Source organism: Balaenoptera acutorostrata, chromosome 4, assembly GCF_949987535.1.
Source record: "Balaenoptera acutorostrata chromosome 4, mBalAcu1.1, whole genome shotgun sequence".
In the NCBI taxonomy this organism is placed as follows: domain Eukaryota; kingdom Metazoa; phylum Chordata; class Mammalia; order Artiodactyla; family Balaenopteridae; genus Balaenoptera; species Balaenoptera acutorostrata.
This window is the reverse complement of record NC_080067.1, coordinates 102,409,942-102,426,978: the sequence shown is the minus strand read 5'-3', so window position 1 is coordinate 102,426,978 and position 17,037 is coordinate 102,409,942. Positions and strand designations below refer to the sequence as shown.

The following is a 17,037-nucleotide window of genomic DNA, read 5'->3' as shown; positions in this document are numbered from 1 at the left end:
ATGTCATGTAGCCTCTGGAAAACTGTCCTGTACACAGGTAGAAGATTAAGAGGGAAAGGCAAACAATGTCTTAAAATTATGAAAAATGGTGTAAGCTCACAGATCCAAAAGGGACTCAGGGAACCCAGAGGTTCCCAGACCATACCTTGAGAACCAGTGCCTAAAACAGATACAGCCATGCCAGAAGCCATCCAACTCCTACAGTTGTCAGTTACGTGAGTCCACAAATGCTTGTTTTTTTGTTTAGCTTAAACCAGCTGGAATTGGGTTTCTGCTACTTGCAACTAAAAGAGTTTTGAGCAATACACTATGCAACCCTTCATAGTTCTTCCTTGTTCAGGAGAAAGTTTAGGAAAACTTAGTGCGGTCTCACAGAGGAAACTTGAAACTTCATGTCTTGTTTTCTCTCTCTACTGCTACCCGCCTTCCTTACACCTCTAACTTAGAATTCTTCCTGTTTTATTAATCAAAATTTTACCTTTGGGTACTTATGAAATTCTCACGACCATAAATGTCACTTCCAGTCATTCGAGTTCCAGTTAGCAACCCTCCTAATGAAATGGCAACTGCATGCACACAAATGTCACAAAGAATTCAGAAGCCCTTTAAGCCAACTGATTGTTCTATTTCTGAGAATCTATGTGAGAAAATTAAATATACACTATTAAGAAAAGATTCTTAAAAATTAATATTCATCTCTTAAAACCAGATGAATACCGGAGAACAGCTAGCTAATATTAGATCTGAGAATGGTTTTTACTATACATTAACAATTACTTTTCAGAAAGGACAGCTCCAAAAGGGAAGTCAGCAGAAAAAGAAATCCTCTCCAGAGGGATAGCTCACATAAATATCAACGTCTTTTAAGAATTAACAATTTTACTCTCAAATTTTACTTCCCACAACTACTTGCACCAAATTAACTGTAATAAATAGATAAATAAATCTAAGTGTAACCAGGTAAAGAGGATGGGATTTGCTGAAGGACAAGGCTAATATCCTGCCCTTACCCCCAAAACAATGTACTAAGCCAAGGAGAAATGCATTTATTGAAAAAAGGCTGTGCATGTTAAACTGAGGTATTATTATCCCTAAAGTTCTGTGTGAGGAAGCACACAAATGACACCAGATAAACATTGTGCATATCCCTTATGTGTCAATTTCACTTGAAGGTTTTAGGGGAGAAAAAAGTATATTAAAACAAACACCGATCTATTGGAGGCATATACATACATACATATGTGTGTATATATGTATATATATAATACATACACATACTTTCAACGGCAAAGACTATCTCTAGAATACACACACACACAAATGGTAATACTGGTTGCTTATGAAGAGGAATTTCAGGTTTTCAGCTACTTCAGGCAATGTCCCAGAGATCCATTTTCACTCTCCTTTGCGGCCAAAAAAGTTTGAGGCACACTGCCACAAGGGCACTCCTAAATAAATTTAGAATTGTCTAAATAGACTGCATAGACTGTCTATGCAACAACAGACGGCACAATAATAAATAAGAAAATGAAATGAAATAATTGATTCACTGAATGTTAGTGTACTAGAGTGTAAGCTTATCAAAGAGCCCTTGTTCCCTCCTCCTCTGGTAAGTCCACAGGACTTAACACAGAAACTGCGGTACCCTTAACGGATGAGATCTTTGACAAAAACTTGCTGACTGGGAGGGGCTCGACCTCGCGTCTTACAACTCCACTTTTGTGTTTCTAAGATGTAGTACCCAAAACTGAAGAGTCATTTAAGCCGCAAAACAATTTCAAAAACAAAAACGCGCTGAGAATAAAAACACAACGAAACATGGCTTCAAATCCTTTGTTCGACTTTTGAATCGCTTTTGGAAGAAGGGGGTGGCTAGAAAAGAAAAAGGTTATTAAGCGGGCCGGCTCAGAAGACCAAGCAAGACACGTTGTTTGCAGCACTTAGAGGAGGAACGAAATGTCAATTAACATGCCCCGCCTTTCCTTTTTTGCTGCTTTTACCTGCCAGGAGGTACAGGGGGGAGAAAGAGCCAAAGTCGAGAATCAAAGGAAGAGAGGAAAGTAGGACCAAGACGCTGAGAAGCTGGAAATGAAACTGGAACATTGGTGGAATTACGAGGAAGGCGTGGCAGGAGAGCGGCAAGCCAACCGGGAAGAGCAGCAGGCCGATGAGACCCAAGTAGGGTGCTCGCGGGAGAAGGACGAAAATGAAAGGGGTGACGGGGTGAAGAGCGGCCGAGGCTTTGATGACAGCTCGGAGTGGGTCTTCGACTCGCAGGGGCCCGAGAGACCCGGGAACCTTCCATTGTGCGCGCCCCTCCACCCCACTCCACTCCACTCCCCACTCCCCTCACCTCCTCCCCTCCCCCCCCGCCCGAGCCCTCGCAGCTCCGGGCCGCAGCACCCGTCGTCGCCTGTTCCCCCCCTTTGCCCGAGGTAGGAGACAATATGCTCAGCCCTCCTCCGACCCTTTCTCACCGGATGAAGATCGCCGTCGCCCGGCCTTCCCCTTGTCCATCTTCTCCTCCTCCTGCTGGAATCGCAGTCGCTGTCACCTCAAGACCCCTCAGGCTGGGGAAGGTAGGGGGAGGGGAGAGGGAAAAAAAAAAAAAAAAAAAAGCCAGGAAAATGTGAACTGCGCTTGCGCAAGAGCCGTCGCCGGCCCTCAGACCGGAAATTAGCCACCCCTCCCACCTCCACCCGGAAATCACTTTCTGGGAGTAGTTTTCTCTGCGGGCTACCGCCGCAAGTGCTTATTAAGTGACGCTTTTTTCGTTATCTTATCCCCTGTTGGAAACTGAGACTTGGTGCTAGGTTTTAGCCCGAGATCGTCAAGGCTTTGTTGACTTTGAAGATTAAGTTGACTAAAAACTAAACCGGGGAAACTAGGAATTCCTCCACTTCACTGAATCCCGCGAGGGTACCCCGGAAATATGAGAACAAAACATTAGTCCTTTTGTGCTACTACTTTCCTCATGGACTCTCCCATATATTTGTCCTCAAGGCGCTTCCTCAGACTCAGAAAAAAAGATTTTAAGACGACAAAAATCAATAGCCTAGCTGCTGATTTAGCAGTTGGAGTGGAAATCAATTAGGTCAGCTAAGGAGAAAATGTCAGAGTAATAGAAAGGATCTCTTCAAAATTCAAACTCACCATTTTTAAAGGCCAGGAAAAAAGATAAGCTGCAGCTCAATTTTTTAAAACATAAAATGCTGAGATGCTAGAAAGTGGGTGGGTGTAAACGAATTTGTGCCGCTAATTTTTATTACAGTACTTAAAGGAATAACCCTGACCTCGAACTCAACGACTAGTACTTGTAGACTGATTTTTATTTTAGTCCTTTCATAGGACCCATCAGTTTAGAAAACCGTCCTACTTTATTAGCCATAATGTACATATTTGAATAACTTTTTTTTTTACTGTGTAAGCTTTAATCACAATAAGTTTAACAAAATTCAGCAGAGCGCTCCAGAGGCAAAATGATACTGGAATGTTCCAACAGTTTAACATCCGCTCGTCCTCCCCCATTTTACCAAGGCCGGTAAAGGGACTCGTCCAGCTCATTACCAGAGCCCAGGTTCGTGCTTCTTGAGCCTTGCTTCTTAATTACAGTGTGGTCTGTGCGGAGCTAGAAGTAAGCCTCCAGGTGATGATGCCTATTGGGCCGGGGGGAGTGTCTTACAGGGCAGGAATGGCTGAAAAGCAGAAATATTTCAGGGCTTGATGAGAATGAAATTCACTACAAGGATTTCATTTAGAGGCTCTAGTTTATTTCTGTTTAACAAATAAAAACACTGCCTACTGAAAAATATCTGAATTTTAAGTTTCCTCATAAATCAACTCTTTTAATTGAATGATTTAACTCAAGAATCATACTGGCTCAATTCATCAGCCAATATTATAGGAAACTAACTGCAAATAATGGAAATAGAGCTAAGAGATGGAAACATAAAAAAGGAAATTGTAAGTAGGCCTAATCCATTTCAGTCCAAACTGACAGCTTCCTTAAAAGAAGTTTTAAAGTTTAGCAGTAAGAGGTGAACCTGTGAGAAATGAAATTATAAGAAATAATCATATCATTCAGCTTGCAAATATGTCATTTAAACTTGTCATTGAACCAAATACAGCATTTCTGCTAATAAAGACTTAGTGGGTCAGTTTGTTTCTTTGAATTGGAGCTGGTTTTGAATAACATATTTGAAGATAAATGGCCTTTAAGCTCAAGAATTTTAAATTTGCTTTTTATTTTCAGATTTGTTTTTTAAACCAGTATTTTTATTGTTTTAGCTTTAACAATCTCTACTACATAGTTGACTGTATTGCAAACAACTATAGGACTAAAAAGTTCAGTTTTTTACTTTTGAGGGAGTCATTTGACAACCTTACTTTTCCTTTTATGAAAGACTAATTACACTATCTTTTATAGTGTTTTATGATGTTCAGGAGAAAGCTTCCTTATTTTAAAATAAGGAAGAAAGACCAAAAAAAGTGAATGATTCTCTTCTCTTAGTATGTTTGTAGATAAGGTCATTTCTTTTATGTATGTTTAGCTCACACTGTATAGAGCCTTTTAAATTAAGATTATTTGAGATTAGAAATTCATCAGCCCAGTATTTTATAGGAGAGGATGGAATGGTTTGATCTTAATGAGTATGGTTCTTTATTGAGTGTTAAAAGTGCATATAAAGTGTTTAAGTTAGGTATTCATTATATTTTTGTTTTGACTAACTATACTAACTATTAAAAGCAGTGGGTATGGTTTTTTAGTAGTTTCAAGACATAGTGGCAGTGTGAAATTGATCAACCCTTTATTTTACCCCTTAATTAACAATTTCTTTGAGGAGAGCTTAACGAAATCTAAAAAAAAGGCCCTTCTCTTCACAGGTGAATTAACTTTAAGTACAATCTGAGTATAAACAGGTTTGGTTGGGCACTGGGTACATCTTGACTTCCTAAACTGTTTTAGAAATTAAAATCTGGAATTCCTTACCATGGGCTCCTGGAAAGCCTAGATTTTGCAAAGATATTTGGAGCACTCTGTCATGTTGCTATTAGCCTCATTTTTGTTAATAGTTGAATCTTATCCTTAAAATATTGAGAATTCTTATGTGAAGAATTTTTCTTCTAGATATAAAGGAAGTAACACATGATTCATGAAAAATGACTATAGGTTTTTTTGTTTCAAGGATATCTTCCTTTTTAAGACAATGAGCAATTTTAACTGCCCTACAGTGTAATAGCCTATTCCTAGAAGTTATGAAAACCTGCAGTAACTTGAGGTATTTAAGCAGGAGATGGGTAATCTCTTGTCCAGGAGGCTATAGGACAAACCTTTAATAACCTAAGTTCCTTAAACTGTCATTTGGCTCTGGGGCTCAGCCCCAGGTATCCTGTACATACACCACTATCTTCTTTTTCGGTTTTTATGTTAGATTAATATATTTTTTACAGAAAAATTATATTTGTATTAACTTCATGGCATACCTCTCTAATACTTTTTTTCTGATTTTTTTGGCTGCATAGTCTTTGATTTGCTCTTCATTTTTTTTTTACTTGTGGTATAGTTGATTTACAATGTTGTGTTAGTTTCAGCTGTACAGCAAAGTGATTCAGTTATACATACATATACATTTTTTTTTAACTCATGCATTCAAATTTATTTTGCTCTTAATGAGTAAGGTACAGGGGCAACAGTGTTGAGCTAAGGACTGAAATTAGTGGGGTTGACTCTCTGGACCTCACAGGAGTGAGGGAGCTCCTGGAAGGCAGGTACTATGTGTGTCCCCAGCATCTGGGACAGGGCCTGGTGTCCCAGACCCAGCTGAAGATTGAAAACACGGTATACACCTATTTTTTTTTTCAGATTCTTTTCCCTTATAGGTTATTACAACATACTGAGTATAATTCCCTGGGCTATACAGTAGGTCCTTGTTGGTTATGTTTTATATATGGTAGTATATATGTTAATCCCAAACTCCTAATTTATCCCTCCCCCCCAACACTAACTTCTTTAGAGTGTTCTGTCTTAAAATGTGGTATTTATTTAGCATTTCTATGCCTTAATACATTTGGTTGATTTTAATAGAAAAATTTCATTTTATGTTACTATTTAGTAAAATTGAAGCTTTAGGTAGTTTCGTCGTCTTTATCCTTTATCTTCTGGTACCCACTTACCTCTGAATAATCCCAATCAAGAAGCATAGGATCTAGGATTGGGCAAAGTCCGTAAATCCAAAATCTAGCTGTCAGAATTTCAGTTTCCCAGGAAGGCATATCAAGTTTAAAAAAAAAACAAAGAACAAAGCTTAACTACTAAACTATAGGTCCTAGGGCTGTGTACGTAGGAGATAAAACCATAAAGAAATAGAAAGCATTGATTTCTAAAAAAGTCTGGAGTGCTTGCTCTTGGAGGGAGGGAGAGGGCACTTGAAGGTACTTTAGTGGGGGCTCGCAAAGCTAACCTGGGGTAGTTACAAGGGTGTCTTTATAATAGTTCACTAAATTAGTTTTCTAAGAAACTTTCCTAGGAGATTCTGTTACATACTCAAATTTGGGCAACCCAAGATTTCTAACACCTGATTTTTTTCTTTCCATCACTAATATCCTATTTTCTGTCTTTGCCTCAGGTGGCTTAAATTAATCTTCTTTAGTCTTTCCTGGGGAGAGGTAGGCAGGGGGAAGAGATTTAGTTTGCTCTTCTTTGAATCTTTTACATATAAAATTTCATAAGCTCTATTATTTTCTACAATTTACTAAATGGAATTGTATACAGGCATAATTATTTTTCTGAAAAAACCCTCATAATTGCATTTATGTGTTGGGAAAATAAAAATAGTGCTGCTTTTTACCAAAACAGTAATTCTTAAAAGATGTTTTCCAGGGGTTTTTTTGTTTGGGTTTAGTTTGGTTTTCTAAATATATAAGTAAATAAAAACATGTTCATTGAAAAAAGTATCTTTAGATATTTTTTCATTTTCTTAGTGAAGTATCACTCATTTGTGCTTCTTAATGTCATAGGCTATACAACAGGACCTCTTTCTTAAATACACCAAAGGACTGTAATTACTGTAATAGGGTATATTACTGTGTATCCTGGGGTTAGACGCTAACTTCTCAGGTTGTAAAATTATATTTTCATAAAAGCTTACTGATCACTTGTAAAGAATGTAAAATATTGTTAAATACAACCACTTTATGATCCTAGAGAAGGAGTTTGTTAAAACCAAAGTAAGCTAATTAAAATTATTTGCATCTGTGATTCTGTTGCCCCACCCACCCTCTTCTTGTCAAATTCATAGAAAGTAGAAAGATTTCCCAGGGGCTGCTGCTAAGGGGAAATGAAAAATCATAGCTTACTGGGTACAGAGTTACAGTTTTTCAAGAAGAAAAATGTTCGATGGATGGATGGTATTAATGGTTGCACACAATGTGGGTGTACTCAGTGCCACTGAACTGCCCATGTAAAAATGGTTAAAACTGTAAATTTTTTAATGTATTTTACCACAATTAGTTAAATAATTTAAAATAATTATGTTTTGCTCTAGGCATGGCTGTAACAGCAGTGTCACCACCTAATCCAGGTTACTAAAAGGACCTAACTTGAAATTCTTACTAATGATTATATACTCTTTTCCCTTCTTAAAATTTCATTCAACATAAAATGACTACATTATTCGATATAGAAAACTAAGTGACTAACAAATCCCCTCACCAAATTTTTGGTGAATGAATGAAAAATACTGTGCATTTTTAAAATCACTGGTAAAAAATGAATCTTCTCTCAGGTTTGTAGAGCTGCCTGAGTTATTTTGGGCATGTCAGTTTACCTTTGAAAGCCTCACTTCTCTATAAAATAAACATATTAGTTAAGAATATCAATAAAATCCCTTGCAGCTCTGACAAGCTTATTCTATTTATTTATTTATGGCTGAGTTGGGTCTTTGTTGCTTCACACGGGCTTTCTCTAGTTGCAGTGAGTGGGGGCTACTCTTCGTTGTAGGTGCGTGGGCTTCTCATTGCGGTGGCTTCTCTTGTTGCAGAGCACGGGCTGTAGGCTCCCGTAGGAGTTGTGGCTTGCGGGCTCTTGAGCACAGGCTGAGTAGTTGTGGCGCACGGGCTTAGATGCTCCGCAGCATGTGGGATCTTCCCAGACCAGGGCTCAAACCTGTGTCTCCTGCATTGGCAGGCGGATTCTTAACCACTGCGCCACCAGGGAAGTCCCACAATCTTATTCTTAAAGCTAGGTTATCTTATTCCAACCCACTGTTTAGAAAACTAAGTATATAAAACAGTTTCTCTCCTTTATTTTAATGGACCATCTTGATTTGCAAAAGAGAAAATAAATATATATAGATGCATAGGATAGTCTCTAAGAATAATCACAAATCAACATTTATTAACTTTAGAATTATACAAGGAGCCTCTATAATTTTTCAAAAGCTTTGTGTGCATCTTTCTCCTGTGTATAAAGCTAGAGGATTTTTCTCTTTACTTTCTTATGCCCTTAGCAAAAATTGTAAAATTCTAACAACAATGTTTAAGTGCCTACTATTCACCAGGCACTATTCCAAGAACTACTGAACAAGACAAAGTCCTTGTCTCTGCTGTCATAGAACTTTTTTTTTTTTTTTTTGGCCGTGCCTTACGACATGTGGGATCTTAGTTCCCAGACCAGGGATTGAACCCATGCCCCCTGAAGTGGAAGCACGGAGTCTTAACCACTGGTTTACCAGGGAAGTCCCAAACTTATATTCTAATGGGAGGGAACAGACAGTAAGCAAGTATATGTCAATTGGTAATAAGTGCAAAAAAAAAGAAAAGGAAGAAAACTGAGTGAACTGATGAGGATGATTATAATTTTTGTGACTTTCTGTTTGAATAAAAAAAAAATCCCCCAAAAAGAAATAAAAGAAAAGGAAAGAGGAAGGGAGGGAAAAAAATGAAACATCATAGACAGGGAGTAAGGAAGGATTAGAGGGGATTGCCCTTTCACATAGAATGCTCGGAGAAAGTCTCTCTGATCAGGTAACAGGTGGGCAGAAACTTGAAGGAAATGAAGCCCTATAGATATCTAGAGGAAGAGTGTCCCAATCTGTGGGCATAGCAAGGGGGATGCCCTTAAATAGGAGCTTGCTTTACAAGTTGGCAGCAAAGAGGCCAGGTGTGGCTAGAGTGAAGTAAGCAAGAGAGTGGTGGGAAATGACACCTGAGAAAGAGCTAAGAGCCAGATGATGTAACTAGATGAGTAAGCAAGTGAGAGAAATGGAGGGAAATGACCTTGGAGAGCTAAGGGTCATGGGAGACCTTGTAGGCCATGGTAAGAACTTAGGCTTTTATTCTGAGTAAGAGGGGAGACAATGGAGCATTTTGAACGGGGTGTGATATCCAATTTAGATGTTTCGAAAAGATTGTTCTAGCTGCTATGTGTTAAACAGACTACCAGGAGATAAGAGTTTATGCAAAGAGATTAGATAGGAGGCTTAATAATGAAGGTTAGTGTTGATAGTGACTTGCACTAGGGCTAGGGCAGTAGAGGTGGAGAGGTAACAAGTGGTTAGATTAGAGATATATTTCAAATAAGGGAGCCTACAGATTTGCTGATTGATCAGATGTGGAGTGTGAAAGAGAGAAAGGAAGGTTGCAGCACAAGCAACTGAAAGAATGGAGTTATTTATAAGATGGGAAAGACTAGAGGGAGAGTAGATTGAAGGGAGTGCTTTGGACGTGTTAAGTTTGAAATGGCTATTTGACATCCAAGTAAATATATCAGGTAGACAGCTAGATATGAGAGTTACAAGTTTGAGTATATTAACCAAGCAAAATATGCTACAATAAATTCTCAAGAATGGTCTACCTTTTCATTCTACAGGATACTCTGCACCTTGCTCCTGTTCACCCCACCTATACCTGTCCTTTATATACCTGTGTGCCTTTTGGGTTTTCCAGTTTGCAAACTCCCATTCTTTTCCCCTGAGAATTGTTTCTCAAACAACTAGGTACAAAAGCACTTAAAGGTGAAAAAGAGTAACTGAATGCCATATACTCTGTGCTATTAGAAAATACTCATTTTATTTTACTCTCTGATTGAAAGAAAAGTTAACAAGGTTCTTTAGTTCGTTGGTTTAGTTTAGTTTAGTTGGTTTAGGTTTAGTTCATTGAGTTTTAAATATTCAGTATCTTTCTCTTTATTTCAGTAGAGAAAAAGGCAGTTTCCAGCACAGCACATGAATAAACAAAGTATTTTTAGATCTAAGAGATTACTGCTTTTCTGGGCAAACCTCTTCATCCATGCCAAAGTATAAAATAGACCCTCCTTTTTGGAGAGCAATTTGGCAATATCTGGTAAAATGGAAGATGCTGATATGACCTAGAAATTCCACTTCTAGGTATATTGCCTTAAGAAACTCTTGATATGTGCACAAAAATATGGCTATAAGAATGTTTGTTATATCTTTGTTTATAATAGTGGAAAATTGTAGCAACCTAAATCTTCTTCAACAGGAAAATGGTTAAACAAACCATGGCATATTCAAGCAATGGAACACTATAAACTGATAAAATGAATGACCTAGGACTATGTTTATTAATGTGGGTAAAAATCACAGTGTTGAGTGAATAAGGAGGGCTGGACAAGAGATATATGTTTTTATATTTCACACTTCTCAAAAAGGAAGATCATCCTATCTTTACAGAAACTTCCACGTGTGAGACAGTACATAAAATGGTTTTTACCTATATTAGTTAATTTAATTCTCACAGCAGCCTTGTGAAATAAATGATGTTATCCTATTTTGCATTTATGCATTCAAAAAATATTTATATAGTATTTGTCAGACACTGTTCCAAGTACTGCAGATACAGCAGTTAATTAAAGTTCCTGTTCTCATAGAGCTTTTATTCTAGTGAGGGGAGACAGATAATTTTTAAATATACAAACAATTATATATCAGGTGGTAATGTAGGCTATGAAGAAAAATAAAGCAGAGTAGCAGGATAGAGGGTAATAAGGATTGCTATTTTAGATAACATAAACTAAGACTCACAAGTTGAAGAAACTGAAACTCATAGAGGTTAAGAAACCTGCTGAAAGTCACTCAACGTAAAACTTGGAGCTAGGATTTAAACCTAAATCAATCTAATTCCAGAGGCTCCTATCTGTCATTTACACTCTAGGAAAATATATTAATTACATAATAGCACCTGAGATCAGCAACACTGTAGGGAAAAAAGTTTTTAAAGAATAGAGAGCAGTGTAGATAGGTTGGATGCTTTGAACAACCAAACACCTTCATAAAGTATTAATTGGGAATCAGGGAATAAGATTCAGAAAGTGAGAAAAGAGTTAAGAAATCAAAGCAAGCAAGCACCATTTTGATTTTGCCTTAAGCCTTGATAGCAGCTTGAGTGGCACTGAAAATCATTTTGAGTGCTATTTATTGGAAGTAGGTTGTGGTTGCCAGTGTGAGTGTTAAGAAATTAAGGAGTGAGAGTATTAATGAATTTGTTAAGAACATGAATTGGAGTCAGATAGCCTCGGTACCCAATCATTTATTTAACAGTTGTTTGGCACAAGCCACTTAACTTTTTTTGTTGTTTTTTGTTTGTTTGTTTGTTTGTTTGCCTCAGAATAGAGTCTATTTGAGATTTTTTTTTTCCAGGACTTAACCTTTCAAAGTCTTTTCTTTTCCCTTTGGGCTATGTTGACAATAACTAAGTTCACTTCTCAGTCACTTTCTTTATTTTCAAATATCAGAATAATCATATCTTCTATTAGTAGATAAATTGATCATCATCTACACTGCCTGGTTCACATTTCACTTCTACTGCCATCCCCTGCCATTTATTTATTTATTTATTTATTTTTATTTATTTATTTATGGCTGTGTTGGGTCTTCGTTTCTGTGCGAGGGCTTTCTCTAGTTGCGGCGAGCGAGGGGCCACTCTTCATCGCGGTGCGCAGGCCTCTCACTATCGCGGCCTCTCTTGTTGGGGAGCACAGGCTCCAGACGCGCAGGCTCAGCAATTGTGGCTCACGGGCCTAGTTGCCCCGCGGCATGTGGGATCTTCCCAGACCAGGGCTCGAACCCGTGTCCCCTGCATTGGCAGGCAGATTCTCAACCACTGCGCCACCAGGGAAGCCCCCCCTGCCATTTATTTAATAGCAAAAATGTTTGAATGCTTACTGTGGAGATAAAGACCAACCAAATGAGAAAAGCAAAACCTATTCATTCTGAGCTCACTATAGCAAGGGAGTCAGCCACCATCACTTGCATTTTGGCAGTGACTCAAAGGCAGGCAGAAGAGTGGGAAAGCTTTGTAGTGGAAAAAAAAAAGGGAAGGCTGCTGGTATGTCCTGACTGGACACTGTTGGCATGAGGAAGCTGAATGCAGGGTAACTAGAAGGGAGGCATCCTATGTGACTGTTTAGGGGTGCATATTGGCTTTCTCTGGTGGGTCCTAAGTTGGAAGCAGGGATAAAAATTAGGGAAGCTCTAAGTTATTAATCAAGTCTTGGCCATTTTGGACCCATTGTAACAGAAGTTATTGTTTGGCTTCTCAGATTGTCACTAGCGGTAGCAGTCTAACTTCCTGAGATTCTGACTTATAAGACTGGCTTCCCGGGCTGTTTATTGGATCAACAGATAAGGGATTGGCTTCCTGGGCAAGTTGCTGCAGGTTGTGGGTCAGAGTTCTGGTTTATATACGGTCTGGCCATTGCCATTTTAGTGTATTCAGTTTCTCACTACTTTGCATCGTTCACAATTATTTTGAGTTAAAATCTTTACCATAATGTTAATGTCTTCTTAAAGTACTTAATTCAGTATGATTTCCCACAGGAAGACTTTAGCAAGATGAAATTTTTATTTTATTTTTTCTGGTACTGACATAATATTGCTTTTTACTTTCAGTGGTTACCAGTGACTCAGGAACTGAGCTTCCGAAAATTTATCGAACAATCTGATTTACTAGAGGAACTTAAATATGACTTCAATGAAAAAGCTGAATTGAGACACACTGAGACACATAGGCCTTTTGTCTTTAACTATTATAAAAATGTCCTGGAGAGGAATAGCAAGCGCTACCAGGCCCTTGGCCATTTGCTTGAACAATACATTTATGAACTTTTGGAAAAAGTGTGCAAATTACAAAAAGTATATATCCCACCAGAGGCTGATAAGGAACCAAGAAGCTTCTTTTTCATGAGTGAGAGAGCATTAACAAATCATCATTCTGCTCTTCTTGTCCTTCTTCAAGACCGTGGGGTCTTTAGAGCTGGTCAGTGGAGTCAGCAGGCAGTAATACATCATGGTCTCCAACATGGAAGTCAGATACCATGTATTCAAATGGCATTGCAGGCACATTATGATGTAATTGTGCTAAACCCCAATGACAATTTTGTGGACCTACAGACAGAAAAAGAGTGGAAAGGCCTTTTAACACAAAATGTTGAGTCCTCTTCCAGAAAAATGGTTCAGACTGAGAACTTTTTATCTCTCCAGCAGTCTCTCCAATGTATTCCAAAAAGATGCAGCAACACTCCTGAAGAACACATGGCTTATATTTGGGATTACTTCATTTCAAAGGCTGAAGGCAAGGATGTTGCCTTCATTGTACATGGTTATGGAGGCTTGGTTTTTATGGACTTGCTTGTTCGTAGAAAGTGGGAAGTAATGAGCAAAGTATATGCTGTTGCACTTATTGACTCTGAACATCACGTGGGACACCAGCTGGGGAGTGACATCCAGTTATTAGCATGGATAAAGCACCACTGCCGTGAATGGGTGACAAGTCCAAAGCCTTTGGATAAACCTGCAGCTACTGTTTTGAAAAAGGAGTTTCCCATGGTTTCTGCTGGTACAGAAAAACACAACTTAGCCCCATCCTCTAGCCTTCAGTCAATTTTTAAATACTTTAGAAAAGCTTTGAAAGCCAAAGCAGCTATTAATTTCTCTCGAGTGCCCATAGTAACTAGAAGCTCCACAAAAAGAAAGCAAAGTGCTTAAGTTACTTTTTTGCCATCTAATATTGTTTTGTCTCACTGAAACTTTGCTAATGTAGATGCTAGAAGAAAAAGAATACTTCTAACTCATAGGCAGTATGTTCTGGCTTGAAATTTGATTTGTTAACTTTTTTAAAAAGTGAGTATGTTCTCTTCAGTAGCCTACTGATGAACCAGGAAGTCAGTCAGTACTATCATTAATATTTTACAGTATTAGTCAAATTAAGAGTAGTCTAGTTAGAGGATCTTCTTTTGAAAAGATTTCTCAGTTTCATAGAATGACACCAAAACTGTAGTTGATAGAAATTAAAGACTAAGTCAATCTTTGACTTCTGCATCATTAATGCTATATTAAAAATATAAGTGAACATAAAAATTAAACATCATAAGCAACTCCATTCTTTGTATGTTTGTGAGTTTTTTGTTTTAAGTTTGTTGATCTCGTGTGTGTGTTTACTCATACCTTAAGCTAATATTTGAGTGTCTACTATGTACTAGTCAATACTAGTGTTGGGCACACTGGCAAACAAGGCCAACGTTGCCTTTTACCTTATTTGGAGTTCACAATGAACAACAAATTGCAAGTGTGAAGAGTGTTAAGAAATAAAGGGTGTCATGGAACATCTAGCATGAGAGCTAATAGCCTTGGGGTTCAAGGAATACTCCCTGAGAAAATGATGCCTAGTTTGAAGAACAGTAGTAGTTATCTGGAAAAACGAAGTCATAGGCAAAGGAATCACATGTGCAAAAGTCCTGAGGCAGGAGAAAGAAGTCCAGTTCAGCAGGAACTACAAGATTATGGGGGGCTTCCCTGGTGGCGCAATGGTTGAGAATCTGCCTGCTAATGCAGGGGACACAGGTTCGAGCCCTGGTCTGGGAAGATCCCACATGCTGCAGAGCAGCTAGGCCCGTGCGCCACAATTACTGAGCCTGCACGTCTGGAGCCTGTGCTCCACAACAAGAGAGGCCGCGATAGTGAGAGGCCCGCGCACCGCGATGAAGAGTGGCCCCCGCTTGCCACAACTAGAGAAAGCCCTCGCACAGCAACGAAGACCCAACACAGCCATAAATAAATAAATAAATAAATAAATAAATAAATAAATAAAAAGATTATGGGGTAGTAGTGTTAAAAAATTATTCATGACATGCATTAAAGACAGTAAGGAAGATTTATTCAAAAGGGATTGCTGCAATGGGGGTTTTGTAGTAGGGGAGAGAGATTGGGCTCAACTCCAAACACAACAAGGACAAGGGTGGGGTGGGGCGGTTATAGCCAAGTAGCAGGGTGAGGGTCAGTGAATGGAAAACTACTAAGTAAAAACATTAGGGATAATACATATTCTTGCTAGACTGACTCAACAGGATTCTCACTGAAGGTGGGCCAGGGGTGGTAAGATATTGACAGTGGAGGATGAGGAAATTTATCAGATATAATAGAGGACGTTCAGATACCAAAGGTGAGATTTTCACTAACTGACTCAGCAGAATTCCTACTAAAACTGGACTAAGCAGACCAAGGGCAGAGCCCAATGTCAGAGCCTAGTCAAGAGGAGGGCTCAGAGGAGCCAGACTCTGATTTAGTAAAGAAGAGAGGTTTTGTCTGTAGCTGCAAAGTTAAGTTAGAGAAATAAACAGGCAGCTTACTCAAGGCTGCAATGTCCATGTTAAGAATTGTTACTTTAGGACTTCCCTGGTGGCGTAGTGGTTAAGAATCCACCTGCCAATGCAGGGCACACGGCTTCAAGCCCTGGTCTGGGAAGATCCCACATGCTGTGGAGCAACTAAGCCCGTGCGCCACAACTACTGAGCCTGTGCTCTAGAGCCCACAAGCCACAACTACTGAGCCCGCATGCCACAACTACTGAAGCCCGTGTGCCTAGAGCCTGTGCTCCACAACAGGAGAAGCCACAGCAATAAGAAGCCCACGCACCGCAACGAAGAGTAGCCCCTGCTCACTGCAACTAGAGAAGGCCCGTGCAGCAATGAAGACCCAACGCAGCCAAAAATAAATAAATTTAAAAAAAAATTTTTTTTTACTTTATTCTAATGACAATGGAAGCCATTGGATGGTTTTAGACAGGAGAATATTATCAGATTTACATTTTATAAAGAATATCCCGATTGCAGTTTAGAGAATAGATTAGAAGGAGAACAAGCTTGGAAGCCAGGAGACCAAAATAATTTTGGCAGTAGTTTGAGAAATGCTTAATACTTTTTTTCAATTGAAGTGTAGTTGATTTACAGCATTGTGTTAGTATTAGGTATACAGTACAGTGATTCAGTTTTTTTGAGGATTATATTCCATTATAGGTTATTACAAGATATTGAATATAATTCCCTGTGCTATACAATAAATCCTTGTTGCGTCTCTATTTATGTATAATATTGAGTTGGCCAAGAAGTTTGTTTGGGCTTTTCCATAACATCTTATAGATTTTACATTTGAAAAACTGACTCTGCCATATCTAATAGGACATACAAATTTTTCTGTACATAGCTCTTTCTAGTGTCTTCCTAGTGTTTTTATTCCTAGTTTTGGGGGTTTTGTTTTTTGTTTGTTTTTTGTCTGCTCCGTGCAGCATGCGGGATCTTAGTTCCCCAACCAGGGATCAAACCCGTGCCCCCTGCAGTGGAAGCGTGGATTCTCAACCACTGGACCGCCAGGGAAGTCCCTCCTAGTGTTTTTTTAACCTAGTATACACTATAATTCCTGTTATGGACTGAATGTTTGTGTCCCCGCCAAAATTCATGGTGAAATCTTAATCCCCAATGTGATGGTATTAGGAGGTGGAGTGTTTGGGAGGTGATTAGGTCATGAGGGTAGAGCCCTCACGAATGGGATTAGTACTTTTATGAAAGAAACCCCAGAAAGCTCCCTTCTACAATGTGAGACACAGTGAGAACACAGCCATCTATGAAGCAGGAAGCAGGCCTTCACCAGACACTGAATCTTCTGGTGCCTGGATCATGGACTTCCCAGCGTCTAGAACTGTGAGAAATAAATATTTGTTGTCTAAGCCTCCCAGTCTATGATACTC

The 17,037-nt window shown here is 38.9% G+C and overlaps 2 protein-coding genes across 11 annotated transcripts in view; one reads left to right on the top strand and one right to left on the bottom strand.

The window, feature by feature from the left end:
* The window catches only part of SENP7 (SUMO specific peptidase 7), a 152,454-nt gene extending 149,853 nt beyond the window's left edge, over positions 1-2,601 (bottom strand). For 8 of the 9 annotated variants that reach the window (XM_057545771.1, XM_057545776.1, XM_057545773.1 and 5 more), the window contains exon 1: positions 2,478-2,601. In XM_057545771.1, coding sequence (XP_057401754.1) covers positions 2,478-2,517 — 40 coding nt within the window. In that variant the 5' untranslated portion in view covers positions 2,518-2,601. The remainder of the gene's footprint in view (positions 1-2,477) is intronic. The other variant, XM_057545775.1, reaches the window with a different exon arrangement.
* Positions 1,998-14,352, top strand: LOC103018221 (putative protein FAM172B). Of its 2 annotated transcripts, XM_057545784.1 has the most exons (3): positions 1,998-2,579; positions 3,460-3,577; positions 12,909-14,352. In XM_057545784.1, the coding sequence occupies exons 2-3, from the start codon at positions 3,491-3,493 to the stop codon at positions 14,001-14,003; spliced, it is 1,182 nt and encodes a 393-aa protein (XP_057401767.1). In that variant the 5' UTR covers positions 1,998-2,579; positions 3,460-3,490; the 3' UTR covers positions 14,004-14,352. The 2 variants fall into 2 exon arrangements, with proteins under 2 accessions (XP_057401767.1, XP_057401766.1); XM_057545783.1 differs by lacking the exon at positions 3,460-3,577.
* The last annotated feature ends 2,685 nt before the right edge of the window (positions 14,353-17,037 follow it).